The sequence below is a fragment of the Salvelinus fontinalis genome, chromosome 17, assembly GCF_029448725.1.
Source record: "Salvelinus fontinalis isolate EN_2023a chromosome 17, ASM2944872v1, whole genome shotgun sequence".
Lineage (NCBI taxonomy): Eukaryota > Metazoa > Chordata > Actinopteri > Salmoniformes > Salmonidae > Salvelinus > Salvelinus fontinalis.
In genome coordinates, this window is record NC_074681.1 from 8,988,490 (window position 1) to 9,006,674 (window position 18,185).

General features: G+C 44.2%; 1 protein-coding gene across 1 annotated transcript in view; it reads right to left on the reverse strand.

Annotated features, from left to right (window-relative positions):
* Positions 1 to 18,185, reverse strand: part of LOC129813672 (receptor-type tyrosine-protein phosphatase mu-like) — a 652,787-nt gene that overhangs the window by 429,338 nt on the left and 205,264 nt on the right. Inside the window, exon 7 of the mRNA XM_055866071.1 lies at positions 366 to 478. Coding sequence (XP_055722046.1) covers positions 366 to 478 — 113 coding nt within the window. The remainder of the gene's footprint in view (positions 1 to 365; positions 479 to 18,185) is intronic.

Genomic DNA, 18,185 nt, shown 5'->3' on the forward strand with positions numbered 1-18,185 from the left:
ACCAAGGCTACTGAATCCAGGTCCTGGGGACACAAAGAGGTTTACAGTCCTAGTTATTACCACCCTGGCACTAATACACTTTGATTTAACTCATTCACTCATCATCAAGTATTTGATCAATGGAATCATGCAAAACAGAAAAACAAGACGGCGCCCCGTATGGTTCCCCCAGGACCAGGATTGGAAACTGTCGCTATAAACACACTGTTGTGGAACAACATATCAGACGATCGCTTATGGCACTCCATATAGTACCACTACGTTTAACAGCAGACATATTGGAGTTGTACACTATATATAGAGAATTAAGGTGCATTCTGGGATGTGGCCAATGTGTTTTCTACCAATAAACCGTCAGTAAATACCTCTCGGTCGATGATTGGCCCGTCTCCGTTGATAGAGTTAGCGTTGAGTTGGATCCACATGTAGGTGGCGCCGACCGCTGTCAGCTGCGGGGGAGCGATGGGCACCGGAGGCTCTGGGGTCAGAAGAAGAGTGAAGAACTATAACTCATACTTCTAGTAATAGTGGAACAGAGAAGAAGAAACGCGAAGAGAGATGTGACTCCCTTTCACTACTTCTAGTAATAGTGGAATAGAGAAGACGAAACGAGAAGAGAGATGTGACTCCCTTTCACTACTTATAGTAATAGTGGAATAGAGAAGAAGAAACGAGAAGAGAGATGTCACTCCCTTTCACTACTTCTAGTAATAGTGGAACAGAGAAGAAGAAACGAGAAGAGAGATGTGACTCCCTTTCACTACTTATAGTAATAGTGGAACAAAGAAGAAGAAACGAGAAGAGAGATGTGACTCCCTTTCACTACTTATAGTAATAGTGGAACAGAGAAGAAGAAACGAGAAGAGAGATGTGACTCCCTTTCACTACTTATAGTAATAGTGGAACAGAGAAGAAGAAAAGAGAAGAGAGATGTGACTCCCTTTCACTACAATAAGATAAGTGTAGAAAAATGACAGGCAATGGATAAAAACAGGGAAAAAGTAACACAGAAAAATGCAATACTAGGTTGAGACGTAGATTTAGAAATGTGCAGGACTGTTGCCCCTGAGTACAGAGTGTCTTGGGTACAATGTCTTGGGTGTAAAGTATATTGGGTACAGAGTGTCTTGTGTACAGAGTATCTTGTGTACAGAGTGTCTTGGGTACAGACTGTCTTGGGTACAGACTGTCATGGGTACAGAGTATTGGGTACAAAGTGTCGTGGGTACAAAGGGTCTTGGGTACAGAGTGTCTTGGGTACAGAGTGTCTTGGGTACAGAGTGTCTTGGGTACAGACTGTCTTGGGTACAGACTGTCTTGGGTACAGACTGTCTTGGGTACAGACCGTCTTGGGTACAGACCGTCTTGGCAACAGAGTGGTGGGTACAAAGTGTCTTGGGTACAAAGTGTCTTGGGTCCAAAGTGTCTTGGGTACAGAGTGGCTTGGGTACAGACTGTCTTGGGTACAGACTGTCATGGGTACAGGGTCTTGGGTACAAAGTGTCGTGGGTACAAAGTGTATTGGGTACAAAGTGTCTTGGGTAAAAAGTGTCTTGGGTACAGAGTGTCTTGGGTACAGACTGTCTTGGGTACAGAGTGTCTTGGGTACAGACTGTCTTGGGTACAGACTGTCTCCACATGAGAATCAAACACATTTTTCCCCCAGGGGTTGCATTCAGTCTTTAACGAGGTCTGGAGGGCCGCAATGAAAACGTCCTCGCCATCTAGCCGTCGTTTTGGGAATGTTCTATGCTCCCTGACTGTCCAGCTTTAATGTAGGTGATTATTAGCGAAGTGGACATGGTCAAGTAACTGTATGAGTGTATGTCAATTATCATTTCTACAGTTTCCACTTGGTTTTAGTCATTTTAAAGTGTATTTAGTAAATGTTTCTTACTGTTTTAACTAGTTTTACTGTTTTACACAAAACCTCTGAGACATCTGATGTATAGAGCTGCCCTCTGGGCCTTAACCGTTCAATTAGGTGCTCTGTGAGGCCGGACTGTCAGTGTGTGTGTGTGTGAGCTTGTGTGAGAGTGACTAGATCAATTCTGTGATTCACTTCCTCATTCTGTATCTCAACGTTTTGTGTCTGTTGTTTCTGCCAAAATAGCCATCATTAACGCCGTCTGGAGGGAGTTCAGGACAATTATATGATTCACTATCCATAACATACATGATCTTGTCTCATAACTATATGTCTCAAGTCCTTTTTTTTCATCTACATTTCTTCCAACAGCCATTTACATTACATTTAAGTCATTTAGCAGACGCTCTTATCCAGAGCGACTTACAAATTGGTGCATTCACCTTATGATATCCAGTGGAACAGCCACTTTACAATAGTTAGAAGGATTACTTTATCCTATCCTAGGTATTCCTTAAAGAGGTGGGGTTTCAGCCAACGGTACAAAACCAGGGCAATGCTTAGGAATCTTCCCTTGTCACGTACTACAATAGTCCCCAGCAGCCTGTCTGACTGGCTCTAATGAGACACACACGTAACAGACTGAAGCTATTAGCTGCTTCACTGGGCTGTATGGGGTTGTCATGGAGAGACGTTCAGACATATTACTTAGAGGAAGGGCTCAGTCCAAAATGATGCTTTCTGACACACTACTCTACCCATGTAGTACACTACTCTACCCATGCAGTACACTACTCTACCCATGTAGTACACTACTCTACCCATGCAGTACACTACTCTACCCATGTAGTATACTACTCTACCCATCTAGTACACTACTCTACCCATCTAGTACACTACTCTACCCATGTAGTACACTACTCTACCCATGTAGTACACTACTCTACCCATGTAGTACACTACTCTACCCATGTAGTACACTACTCTACCCATGTAGTACACTACTCTACCCATGTAGTACACTACTCTACCCATGTAGTACACTACTCTACCCATGTAGTTCACTACTCTACCCATGTAGTTAACCCCCTACCCATGTAGTTCACTACTCTACCCATGTAGTTCACTACTCTACCCATGTAGTTCACTACTCTACCCATGTAGTTCACTACTCTACCCATGTAGTTAACCTCCTACCCATGTAGTTCACTACTCTACCCATGTAGTACACTACTCTACCCATGTAGTACACTACTCTACCCATGTAGTTCACTACTCTACCCATGTAGTACACTACTCTACCCATGTAGTTCACTACTCTACCCATGTAGTTAACCTCCTACCCATGTAGTACACTACTCTACCCATGTAGTACACTACTCTACCCATGTAGTACACTACTCTACCCATGTAGTCCACTACTCTACCCATGTAATACACTACTCTACCCATGTAGTACACTACTCTACCCATGTAGTACACTACTCTACCCATGTAGTACACTACTCTACCCATGTAGTCCACTACTCTACCCATGTAGTGCACTATCCTACCCATGTAGTTCACTACTCTACCCATGTAGTTCACTACTCTACCCATGTAGTTCACTACTCTGGAGTGTTAGTGACTGGGTAACAGAGAGACAGAAGGGGGTATGGAGTGTTAGTGACTGGGTAACAGAGAGACAGAAGGGAGTGTTAGTGACTGGGTAACAGAGAGACAGAAGGGAGTGTTAGTGACTGGGTAACAGAGAGACAGAAGGGAGTATGGAGTGTTAGTGACTGGGTAACAGAGAGACAGAAGGGGGTATGGAGTGTTAGTGACTGGGTAACAGAGAGACAGAAGGGGGTATGGAGTGTTAGTGACTGGGTAACAGAGAGACAGAAGGGGGTATGGAGTGTTAGTGACTGGGTAACAGAGAGACAGACCGGGGTATAGAGTGTTAGTGACTGGGTAACAGAGAGACAGAAGGGAGTGTTAGTGACTGGGTAACAGAGAGACAGAAGGGAGTATGGAGTGTTAGTGACTGGGTAACAGAGAGACAGAAGGGAGTGTTAGTGACTGGGTAACAGAGAGACAGAAGGGGGTATGGAGTGTTAGTGACTGGGTAACAGAGAGACAGAAGGGGGTATGGAGTGTTAGTGACTGGGTAACAGAGAGACAGAAGGGAGTGTTAGTGACTGGGTAACAGAGAGACAGAAGGGAGTATGGAGTGTTAGTGACTGGGTAACAGAGAGACAGAAGGGAGTGTTAGTGACTGGGTAACAGAGAGACAGAAGGGAGTGTTAGTGACTGGGTAACAGAGAGACAGAAGGGAGTGTTAGTGACTGGGTAACAGAGAGACAGAAGGGAGTATGGAGTGTTAGTGACTGGGTAACAGAGAGACAGAAGGGGGTATGGAGTGTTAGTGACTGGGTAACAGAGAGACAGAAGGGAGTGTTAGTGACTGGGTAACAGAGAGACAGAAGGGAGTATGGAGTGTTAGTGACTGGGTAACAGAGAGACAGAAGGGAGTGTTAGTGACTGGGTAACAGAGAGACAGAAGGGAGTGTTAGTGACTGGGTAACAGAGAGACAGAAGGGAGTATGGAGTGTTAGTGACTGGGTAACAGAGAGACAGAAGGGGGTATGGAGTGTTAGTGACTGGGTAACAGAGAGACAGAAGGGGGTATGGAGTGTTAGTGACTGGGTAACAGAGAGACAGAAGGGGGTGTTAGTGACTGGGTAACAGAGAGACAGACGGGGGTATGGAGTGTTAGTGACTGGGTAACAGAGAGACAGAAGGGAGTGTTAGTGACTGGGTAACAGAGAGACAGAAGGGGGTATGGAGTGTTAGTGACTGGGTAACAGAGAGACAGACGGGGGTATAGAGTGTTAGTGACTGGGTAACAGAGAGACAGAAGGGAGTGTTAGTGACTGGGTAACAGAGAGACAGAAGGGAGTATGGAGTGTTAGTGACTGGGTAACAGAGAAACAGTGAGTAACGGTGACAGGTCCGTAGCTTACAGATGGTCGTCCCACTCTGACCTGGACCACTAGGTCTGTATCCCCCATGTAATCCCCAGATTCCACCGGGCCTCCGCCCTGCGAGTCAAACATCACCTAAAACGAACCAGCTAATCCACCCTCAGTCTCTCAGAAGCTCACACCCCGAACCAGTCTGGTGGTGTAAACTACTGAGGGGAGAAGAGGGCATTGGGAATGGTGGGGGGGGGGGGGGGGGGGGGGGGGTCTCGGATGAAACTTAACGTGTTGTTTATTCAATAGCAATAGCCCTCCCCTGAGATATCGGGGGTAAATCAGCCAACCAGACGGCATATGGTTCATTTTAATTAAAAGATGGGTTGTTGTGTTGATTAAGTCTATGATGTGTTTAGGTAATGAGTTTGAAGTATCATTTCCAGTATTGATTTTATGTTTTAATCTGAAGATTACATTTTTAACACGGACATTTAAACCCTTTGTAGAGTGAGCTGTAAACAGTTTGACAGAGTTAACTCTGGATTAGCATGGACATATGAATCCTTTGGTCCGAAGGTATTTATAAAGGCTACCTGGAAGATAGAACAAACGATTTTCTCTTATATTTACTCTGTTATAATGCCTGTTATAACACCTGTTATAACACCTGTTATAATGCCTATTATAATGCCTGTTATAGTGTCTGTTATAATGCCTGTTATAGTGTCTGTTATAATGCCTGTTATAGTGTCTGTTATAATGCATGTTATAATGCCTGTTATAGTGTCTGTTATAATGCATGTTATAGTGTCTGTTATAATGCATGTTATAATGCCTGTTATAATGTCTGTTATAATGCCTGTTATAATGCCTGTTATAACGCCTGTTATAATGCATGTTATAATGCATGTTATAATTCCTGTTATAATGCCTGTTATAATGTCTATGTATTGTTAATTAAGACTATATAAATAACCAGCCCGTCATCACCTAGCCAATCAGGCAAAGTCCAGGACACCTGCTATGAGCGAGGACACCTGCTATGAGCGAGGACACCACAGTGTTCATACATGGTGACTCACAGTCACTCTGTCACAAACAGTCACAGGGCCAATTAGTCTTTACCAGCTATAGGTAACATGTACAGGCTCGTTAACATGGACCCAGCCCTGTTAGGAGGAAACTCTATAGGTACCATGTACAGGCTCGTTAACATGGACCGAGCCCTGTTAGGAGGAAACTCTATAGGTACCATGTACAGGCTCGTTAACATGGACCGAGCCCTGTTAGGAGGAAACTCTATAGGTACCATGTACAGGCTCGTTAACATGGACCGAGCCCTGTTAGGAGGAAACTCTATAGGTACCATGTACAGGCTCGTTAACATGGACCGAGCCCTGTTAGGAGGAAACTCTATAGGTACCATGTACAGGCTCGTTAACATGGACCCAGCCCTGTTAGGAGGAAACTCTATAGGTACCATGTACAGGCTCGTTAACATGGACCGAGCCCTGTTAGGAGGAAACTCTATAGGTAACATGTACAGGCTCGTTAACATGGACCGAGCCCTGTTAGGAGGAAACTCTATAGGTACCATGTACAGGCTCGTTAACATGGACCCAGCCCTGTTAGGAGGAAACTCTATAGGTAACATGTACAGGCTCGTTAACATGGACCCAGCCCTGTTAGGAGGAAACTCTATAGGTACCATGTACAGGCTCGTTAACATGGACCCAGCCCTGTTAGGAGGAAACTCTATAGGTACCATGTACAGGCTCGTTAACATGGACCGAGCCCTGTTAGGAGGAAACTCTATAGGTACCATGTACAGGCTCGTTAACATGGACCCAGCCCTGTTAGGAGGAAACTCTATAGGTACCATGTACAGGCTCGTTAACATGGACCGAGCCCTGTTAGGAGGAAACTCTATAGGTAACATGTACAGGCTCGTTAACATGGACCCAGCCCTGTTAGGAGGAAACTCTATAGGTACCATGTACAGGCTTGTTAACTTGGACCGAGCCCTGTTAGGAGGAAACTATATAGGTACCATGTACAGGCTCGTTAACTTGGACCCAGCCCTGTTAGGAGGAAACTCTATAGGTACCATGTACAGGCTCGTTAACATGGACCCAGCCCTGTTAGGAGGAAACTCTATAGGTAACATGTACAGGCTCGTTAACATGGACCGAGCCCTGTTAGGAGGAAACTCTATAGGTAACATGTACAGGCTCGTTAACATGGACCCAGCCCTGTTAGGAGGAAACTCTATAGGTACCATGTACAGGCTCGTTAACATGGACCCAGCCCTGTTAGGAGGAAACTCTATAGGTACCATGTACAGGCTCGTTAACATGGACCCAGCCCTGTTAGGAGGAAACTCTATAGGTACCATGTACAGGCTCGTTAACATGGACCCAGCCCTGTTAGGAGGAAACTCTATAGGTACCATGTACAGGCTCGTTAACATGGACCCAGCCCTGTTAGGAGGAAACTCTATAGGTACCATGTACAGGCTCGTTAACATGGACCCAGCCCTGTTAGGAGGAAACTCTATAGGTACCATGTACAGGCTCGTTAACATGGACCGAGCCCTGTTAGGAGGAAACGGTGAAACAGTGAGGGCTTTCTGTGTCTGTTAACTAGTCAGACAAAGAGAAATGAGCCACCTGCGGTAAGTCCTGAAGCATCGTGTGGATTCTATCCATCCATCAGTGTTGTCATGTCGGTGTCAATGGGTCCGCGAAGAAATCCAAGATACTACACCACAACTAGGTTGAGTCCAAATGGCACCCTACTCCCTATTAGTGCACTACTTTTGACCAGAATCGTATGGGTCCTGGTCAAAAGTAGTGCACTATAAAGGGAATAGGGTGCCATTTGGGACTTGAGTTATGCCCTACAGCCCTCTATATAAAACACCTCATGTATGTCACAGAGTTTTAAACATACTGTTACTATAGTTACCGGACTCTGTAGATCCATTTGGCTTGAGTGGACCTGTAGGCCTGTATATACAGTAGCAGTTATGCCTAGTCCTACCAGTCACCTTTCTTACTGGAAGTGTGGTTCATTATTGTCACTTTGCTCTTTACTGCTCACTGACCTTTTATGTAACTATTCAATTCAGTGTCGTGTGTCTACTACTGAGTCATTCTAGGGAAAAGTTGACTAATACATCAACAAATACCACTGCTGTAAACATGATGAGGCAAAGAAAAGCAACAGCAGCAACACAACGTATCAAATCATCCTAATATCGGTTAAATCTTTAGAAAAAACTTCAACTCCAAACACAATAGGAGAGCTAGTAAGGAATTTCAGCTGTGTGAAACAGGCACAGTGGGTTCTGGAATCCTAAAGATGTGTTCTAGAACTGTAAAGATGGGTTCTAGAACTATTAAGAGGTTGTGGAACTGTAAAGATGGGTTCTAGAGCTGTTAAGATATGTTGTGGAACTGTAAAGATGGGTTCTAGAGCTGTTAAGAGGTTGTGGAACTTTAAAGATGGATTCAAGAACTGTTAAGATATGTTGTGGAACTGTCAAGATGGTTTCTAGAACTATTAATATATGTTGTGGAACTGTAAAGATGGGTTCTAGAACTGTTAAGAGGTTGTGGAACTGTAAAGATGGGTTCTAGAGCTGTTAAGAGGCTGTGGAACTGTAAAGATGGGTTCTAGAGCTGTTAAGATATGTTGTGGAACTGTAAAGATGGGTTCTAGAACTGTTAAGAGGTTGTGGAACTATAAAAAGGGGTTATATAACTGTTAAGATATGTTGTGGAACTGTAAATATGGGTTCTATAACTGTTAAGAGGTTGTGGAACTATAACGATGGGTTCTAGAACTGTTAAGAGGTTGTGGAACTATAAAGATGGGTTCTAGAACTGTTAAGATATGTTGTGGAACTGTGAAGATGGGTTCTAGAACTGTTAAGAGGTTGTGGAACTATAAAGATGGGTTCTAGAACTGTTAAGATATGTTGTGGAACTGTAAAGATGTTAATAGCTCCGTTTGTCAGCAGTTTAATCCTCAGAAGGTTTAGAGACAACATCGAAGGGGTAAAATTGAACCCCAGTTGGCTGGCCAGAAAGAGGGATTGGACGCAGCTGAGAATGCACTACTATACACCAGGGTGTGTATGTGTGTGTGTCAGTGTGTGTGTGTGTGTTTGTGTGTGTGTATGTGTGTGTATGTGTGTGTATGGTGTGTATGTGTGTGTGTCAGTGTGTGTGTGTGTGTGTCAGTGTGTGTGTGTGTGTGTGTGTGTGTGTGTGTGTGTGTGTGTGTGTGTGTGTGTGTGTGTTGTGTGTGTGTGTGCCATATGAGAGAGGACATCCCCATACGCCAGGGTCAGCGAGCAGCTGTTGCCACGGTGATGTTGACCAGGCAGCCAGCCGGCACGGCGACAGCTGTCCTCTAAATACCACAGCACCTGCCAGGAACGTATAAACACACACACACACACACACACACACACACACACACACACACACACACACACACACACACACACACACACACGCGCATTTCCTTCCCATCCAGCGTATTCCACAGATATGAAACGAAAGGCAGTTGCCACTCTGTTGTGCTGGCAGTCACTGAGAAGATGATAGTATCCACGAAGTATGGGTCCTATCGTGGAGGCAGTAGGAGGTACTGTTGACCTGCCTGTTAGTTACCTCAGTCCTCCATTCTGTTACAACATCCTGTTACCCAGTCCTCCATTCTGTTACAACATCCTGTTACCCAGTCCTCCATTCTGTAATAACATCCTGTTAGTTACCCAGTCCTCCATTCTGTAATAACATCCTGTTAGTTACCAAGTTCTCCATTCTGTAACAACATCCTGTTAGTTACCCAGTTCTCCATTCTGTAATAACATCCTGTTACCCAGTCCTCCATTCTATAATAACATCCTGTTACCCAGTCCTCCATTCTGTAATAACATCCTGTTACCCAGTCCTCCATTCTGTAATAACATCCTGTTACCCAGTCCTCCATTCTGTAACAACATCCTGTTACCCAGTCCTCCATTCTATAATAACATCCTGTTACCCAATCCTCCATTCTGTAATAACATCCTGTTACCCAGTCCTCCATTCTATAATAACATCCTGTTACCCAGTCCTCCATTCTGTAATAACATCCTGTTACCCAGTCCTCCATTCTATAACAACATCCTGTTACCCAGTCCTCCATTCTATAACAACCTCCTGTTACCAAGTCCTCCATTCTGTAATAACATCCTGTTAGTTACCCAGTCCTCCATTCTGTAATATCATCCTGTTAGTTACCCAGTCCTCCATTCTGTAACAACATCCTGTTACCCAGTCCTCCATTCTGTAACAACATCCTGTTACCCAGTCCTCCATTCTATAATAACATCCTGTTACCCAGTCCTCCATTCTGTAATAACATAATGTTACCCAGTCCTCCATTCTGTAATAACATCCTGTTACCCAGTCCTCAATTCTGTAACAACATCCTGTTACACAGTCCTCCATTCTGTAATAACATCCTGTTAGTTACACAGTCCTCCATTCTGTAATAAGATCCTGTTACCCAGTCCTCCATTCTATAATAACATCCTGTTAGTTACCCAGTCCTCCATTCTGTAATAACATTCTGTTACCCAGTCCTCCATTCTATAATAACATCCTGTTAGTTACCCAGTCCTCCATTCTGTAATAAGATCCTGTTACCCAGTCCTCCATTCTATAATAACATCCTGTTACCCAGTCCTCCATTCTATAATAACATCCTGTTAGTTACCCAGTCCTCCATTCTGTAATAAGATCCTGTTACCCAGTCCTCCATTCTATAATAACATCCTGTTAGTTACCCAAGCCTCCATTCTGTAATAACATCCTGTTACCCAGTCCTCCATTCTGTAATAACATCCTGTTAGTTACCCAGTCCTCCATTCTGTAATAAGATCATGTTACCCAGTCCTCCATTCTATAATAACATCCTGTTACCAGTCCTCCATTCTATAATAACATCCTGTTACCCAGTCCTCCATTCTGTAATAACATCCTGTTACCCAGTCCTCCATTCTATAATAACATCCTGTTAGTTACCCAGTCCTCCATTCTGTAATAACATCCTGTTAGTTACCCAGTCCTCCATTCTATAATAACATCCTGTTACCAGTCCTCCATTCTATAATAACATCCTGTTACCCAGTCCTCCATTCTGTAATAACATCCTGTTACCCAGTCCTCCATTCTGTAATAACATCCTGTTACCCAGTCCTCCATTCTATAATAACATCCTGTTACCCAGTCCTCCATTCTGTAATAACATCCTGTTACCCAGTCCTCCATTCTGTAATAACATCCTGTTACCCAGTCCTCCATTCTATAATAACATCCTGTTACCCAGTCCTCCATTCTGTAATAACATCCTGTTACCCAGTCCTCCATTCTATAATAACATCCTGTTACCCAGTCCTCCATTCTATAATAACATCCTGTTACCCAGTCCTCCATTCTGTAATAACATCCTGTTACCCAGTCCTCCATTCTATAATAACATCCTGTTACCCAGTCCTCCATTCTATAATAACATCCTGTTACCCAGTCCTCCATTCTATAATAACATCCTGTTACCCAGTCCTCCATTCTATAATAACATCCTGTTAGTTACCCAGTCCTCCATTCTGTAATAACATCCTGTTAGTTACCCAGTCCTCCATTCTGTAATAACATCCTGTTAGTTACCCAGTCCTCCATTCTATAATAACATCCTGTTACCCAGTCCTCCATTCTGTAATAACATCCTGTTACCCAGTCCTCCATTCTATAATAACATCCTGTTACCCAGTCCTCCATTCTGTAATAACATCCTGTTACCCAGTCCTCCATTCTATAATAACATCCTGTTACCCAGTCCTCCATTCTGTAATAACATCCTGTTACCCAGTCCTCCATTCTGTAATAACATCCTGTTACCCAGTCCTCCATTCTGTAATAACATCCTGTTACCCAGTCCTCCATTCTATAATAACATCCTGTTACCCAGTCCTCCATTCTGTAATAACATCCTGTTACCCAGTCCTCCATTCTATAATAACATCCTGTTACCCAGTCCTCCATTCTGTAATAACATCCTGTTACCCAGTCCTCCATTCTGTAATAACATCCTGTTACCCAGTCCTCCATTCTGTAATAACATCCTGTTACCCAGTCCTCCATTCTGTAATAACATCCACTGAATCCCTGACAATCTCTTGTTAAGACACAAAAGGTTGCTCTGTTGTGGTGTCAGTTAGACATGTAGCTACCGAACGAACACCCCTTCATTAGCTGATTATATCCACCGAGTCTCCCTGACAACATCCAGCCTGGTCTCAGACTAGACGTAACATAATTCCCGGGACACATTCAAATGAGTGTATGTTACGTTTTGTATGGTTAATTAAGACAGAAGGTTACTTGGAGCAGCAGGTAACCTGGTGGTTAGAGCTTGAATGAATCCCCGAGCTGACAAGGTAAGAATCTATAGTCCTGCCCCCCCTTGCAAGGCATTTAACCCACTGTTCCCCTCTCTGATTCAGAGGGGTTGGGTTAAATGAGGAAGATACATTTCAGTTGAAGGCATTCAGTTGTATAAATGACCAGGTATCTATCCCCCTTTCCCTACTTAAGACAAAATTGAAAGGAAGGTGGTTGGTTGGGGTGGAGGGGTAGGCGTATCTCATCATGGACAACTTTAGCATTTTAGTTCATTAGTAACTACTAAACTACTTTTCAGCTACTTTGCAACTACTTAGCATGTTAGCTAACCCTTCCACTAAACCTAACCTTAACCCTAAGCTTAACCTCTAACCCTAACCCCTAGCCTAGCTAATGTTAACCACCTAGCTAAGATTAGCATTAGCCACAACAAATAGGAATTTGTAACATATCATACTTATTGCAAATGTGTCACTTTTAGTACCAATTGGCAATTCGTAACATATTATATGAATTGTAAATCGTAACATATCATACTAAATGGAGGGAAACAGATTTACATTGACTATGTTACATCTACACTTGAGTCCAGGTTGCAACAACAGGTGTGTGCATGTCTCCTGTTAAGATGTAGGTTGTTTCTCTATTGTGGTGTCAGCTGGACCCCCTTCATCATCATCATCATCATCATCATCTTCGACTGACTGAGTCTGGCTGCCGACCGTTCAGTTGTTAGTTACCGAACCCCTCCTTCATCATCATCATCTTCGACTGACTGAGTCTGGCTGCCGACAGTTCAGTTGTTATTTACCGAACCCCTCCTTCATCATCATCATCAACTGACTGAGTCTGGCTGCCGACAGTTCAGTTGTTATTTACCGAACCCCTCCTTCATCATCATCATCATCAACTGACTGAGTCTGGCTGCCGACAGTTCAGTTGTTAGTTACCGAACCCCTCCTTCATCATCATCATCAACTGACTGAGTCTGGCTGCCGACAGTTCAGTTGTTAGTTACCGAACCCCTCCTTCATCATCATCATCATCATCTTCGACTGACTGAGTCTGGCTGCCGACAGTTCAGTTGTTATTTACCGAACCCCTCCTTCATCATCATCATCATCATCATCAACTGACTGAGTCTGGCTGCCGACAGTTCAGTTGTTAGTTACCGAACCCCTCCTTCATCATCATCATCATCATCAACTGACTGAGTCTGGCTGTCGACAGTTCAGTTGTTATTTACCGAACCCCCCCTTCATCATCATCATCATCATCTTCGACTGACTGAGTCTGGCTGCCGACAGTTCAGTTGTTAGTTACCGAACCCCTCCTTCATCATCATCATCATCGACTGACTGAGTCTGGCTGTCGACAGTTCAGTTGTTAGTTACCGAACCCCTCCTTCATCATCATCATCATCATCTTCGACTGACTGAGTCTGGCTGCCGACAGTTCAGTTGTTATTTACCGAACCCCTCCTTCATCATCATCATCATCATCATCATCATCAACTGACTGAGTCTGGCTGCCGACAGTTCAGTTGTTAGTTACCGAACCCCTCCTTCATCATCATCATCATCATCAACTGACTGAGTCTGGCTGCCGACATTTCAGTTGTTAGTTACCGAACCCCTGCATTTCGTTTACTTCCTGTCAACATCCAGTGAGTCTTACATACAGTCTGAATCTGGGGAAGTGTCTCAAATGACACCCTGTGGGCCTAAGAGCCCTGGTCAGATTTAGTGCACTACATAGGGAAGAGGGTCCCATTTGGTATGTATTCTGAGTGTGTTGTTGACATGCAAGAGGTCCTCGTTACGTCTCTCTGACTCCTAATTGGTCCGGCAGCATGAAGAATTGATCCTCTCCTCATCTCTTCTCAGACAGGACAGTAGGGTATCCCAAGTAGCACCCTTTCCACACCGTAGTGCACTACTTTTTCATCAGGGCCCATAGTGCCCTATTGGCTCTGGTCAAAAAGTTGTGCATTATATAGGGAATAGGGTGCAATCTGGGACGAACCCCAGGGGTGAAGACAGGGAGGGGAGGGAGGGGAGAGGACAGGGAGAAATTATGAGCTTGACTGCTTTGATTTTCTCTGGCTCTTCTCATTAGTGGTGACACACCACACCGAGCGTTAGTCAGCTAGCACAAAGTCACGCTGTGAGGCGTGCTGGGACTCCAGGTAGTTCGAACCAGGGAGAGACACAAAGACAGCAAAGACTGGTGAGAGAGTAATTATCCCCCTTTGAAAATCTCCTGGCTGCACTACAGGAGAGCATACCATAGGGGGTCTGTGGACGAGACGTGTTGTGGTGTTGGATTCTCTGGAAGTAGGCCTGTAAGGGCAAAGCACTTCCACGTATGCATGCATGCGTATTAATCTAACAGGGCATTGGCATGGGGATGCAGAAGTGATTATCCTAGATAATCAGCCCTTTAGTCTCCTCATGGCATAGTGAAGGAACGACAGAGGAAAATAATGAAGGCGATAGATAGATAGAGAGAGAGAGAGAGAGAGAGAGAGAGAGAGAGAGAGAGAGAGAGAGAGAGAGAGAGAGAGAGAGAGAGAGAGAGAGAGAGAGAGAGAGAGAGAGAGAGAGAGAGAGAGAGAGAGAGAGAGAGAGAGAGAGAGAGAGAAAGCGAGAGAGAGAGACCTAAGTGGCATGTATCAGATGCTCAACATGCTCTGGTATAGAACAGACCTAACCCTCTCTATTAAATTAGTCAAAACAGGAACATTTTACATCTGTCTAGAAATTAATAAGGAAATGATCTCAACAGAGAAAAATGTTCTCCTGTGTGCTACCTATATCCCCCAATATAATCCCTATGTTTTAATGATGGTAACTTCTCTATCTTAGAGGGGGGAATAAACCATTTCCAGGCTCAGGGACATGTACTAGTCTGTGGCGACCTAAATGCCAGAACTGGACAAGAACCTGACTCATACGGTAGGTACACTTACAGCTCATCCCTTGACTGTAGTACTGTAGATGACTTTATCACTGACCTCAACCCAGTCTCTCAGAGCGTTCACAGTCAGCCCACTGACACCCCTATCAGATCACAGCAAAATCACAGTCTACTTGAACAGAGCAATACTCAATCATGAGATACCAAAGCCAAAGGAACTGAATAATATTAAGAAATGCTATAGATGGAAGGAAAGTAGTGTGGAAACCTACCAAAAAACATTTAGGCAACAACAAATTCCCTCCCTTTTAGACAACTTCCTGGACAAAAGGTTTCACTGTAATAGTGAAGGTATAAACTTGGCAGTAGGAAACATAAACAGTATATTTCATCTCTCAGCTTCAAATCCAGAAATGTCAAGCAGACAACCTAAGAAAATTAACAACAATGACAAATGGTTTGATGAAGAATGCAAAAACCTAAGAAAGAAATTGAGAATTCTATCCAACGAAAAACATAGAGACCCAGAAAACCTGAGTCTGTAACGGGTGTCTAGTTCTTCCTCCTCCTCGGACGAGGAGAGGAGAGAAGGATCGGAGGACCAAAATGCAGCGGGTTGTGAATACATAATGAATTTATTGAAAGACGAAGACGAACACGAAAAAACACTTGGAAAATTACAAAACGACGTAGACTGACCTAAAACATGAGAACTTACATATAACATGAAGAACGCACGAAAAGGTACAGACTACAACGAACGAACAAACCGAAACAGTCCCGTGTGGTGCGCAGACACAGACACGGAAGACAATCACCCACAAACAAACAGTGTGAACAGCCAACCTATATATGGTTCTCAATCAGAGGAAAACGTCAAACACCTGTCCCTGATTGAGAACCATATAAGGCTAATTACAAGTGACCTAAACATAGAAACACAAAACATAGAATGCCCACCCCAACTCACGCCCTGACCAACTAAACACATACAAAAATAACATAAAACAGGTCAGGAACGTGACAGAGTCTACGACTTCACTATGGTGAATCACTAAAACAATACAGAAATACACTAGGGAAAAAGAAGGAACAGCACGTCAGAAATCAGCTCAATGTAATTGAGGAATCCATAGACTATAACCACTTCTGGTAACATTGAAGAGACGAAGAGTTATCTATCCAAAATGGAGATGTATGGATAAACCACTTCTCCAATCTTTTTGCAAAAACACCCCAATTACTAGTGTGGGATATGCGTCAACAGCAGCCTTGGGAAAATTCCTCTGCATTATCATTAACAGCAGACTCATACATTTCCTCAGTGAAAACAATGTGCTGAGCCAATGTCAAATTGGCTTTTTACCAAATCACCGTACGACAGACCACATTTTCACCCTGCACACCCTAATTGACAAACAAAACAAAGGCAAAGTCTTCTCATGTTTGTTGATTTCAAAAAAGCGTTTGACTCAATTTGGCATAAGGGTCTGCTATACAAATTGATGGTGTTGGGGGGAAAAATATACCACATTATAAAATCCATTTACACAAACAACAAGTGTGAGGTTAAAAATGGCAAAAGACAAACACATTTCTTTCCACAGGGCCATGGGGAGAGACAGGGATAGAATACGAGCCCCACCCATATAGTCTATCAACTAATTGGTGAGGGCACAAGAACAGTCTGCAGCACCCGGCCTCACCCTACTAGAATCTGAAGTCAAATGTCTACTGTTTGCTGATGATCTGGTGCTTCTGTCCCCAACCAAGGAGGGCCTACAGCAGCACCTAGATCTTCTGCACAGATTCTGCCAGACCTGGGCCCCTGACAGACCTGGGCCCTGACAGACCTGGGGCCCTGACAGACCGGGGCCCTGACAGACCTGGGGCCCTGCCAGACCTGGGGCCCTGACAGACCTGGGCCCTGACAGACCTGGGGCCCTGACAGACCTGGGGCCCTGACAGACCTGGGGCCCTGACAGACCGGGGCCCTGACAGACCTGGGCCCTGCCAGACCTGGGGCCCTGCCAGACCTGGGGCCCTGACAGACCTGGGCCCTGACAGACCTGGGGCCCTGACAGACCTGGGCCCTGACAGACCTGGGCCCTACCAGTAAATATCAGTGAGACAAAAATGCATTCGTAAAGTATTCAGATCCCTTGACTTATTCAAAAATGTTCCCCTCATCAATCTACACACGATACCCCATAATGGCAATGCAAAAAACGGTTTTTAGTATTCAGCTCCAGAGCATTGGCATGGGTCTCCTGTACTCAGTATTGTGTTGAAGCAGCTTTGGCAGTGATTACAGCCTCAAGTCTTCTTGGGTATGACACTACAAGCTTGACACACCTGTATTTGGGGAGTTTCTCCCATTCTTCTCTGCAGATCCTCTCCAGCTCTGTCAGGTTGAATGGGGAGCATCGCTGCACAGCTATTTTCAGGTCTCTCCAGAAATGTTCGATCAAGTTCAAGTCCGGGCTCTGGCTGGACCACTCAAGGACATTCATAGGCTTGTCCCGAAGCCACTCCTGCTTTGTCTTGGCTGTGTGCTTAGGGTCGTCATTCTGTTGGAAGGTGAACCTTCGCCCCAGTCTGAGGTCCTGAGTGCTCTGAGTGCTTATTTCCTTATCATTCTTAAATGGAAGAAGCTATTTACGTTTTTAATTTGTAATAACTTAGCAACCTTTTTTTTTTCTTACTGTTTTCGCTTTGTCATTATGGGTTAAAACAGCGCCCTCTGTCCTCAACAGGTTAATGTGTGTAGATTGATGATCAACATTCTTTTATTTCATGCATTTTAGAATAAGGCTGTAACGTAAAACAAAGTGTGGAAAAAGTCAAGGGGTCTGAATACTTTCTGAACGCTCTACATGGAGGTGTTTATGTTCACTGATGGACATATAGTCTACATGGTTTATGTTCCCTGATGGACATATAGTCTACATGGTTTATGTTCCCTGATGGACATATAGT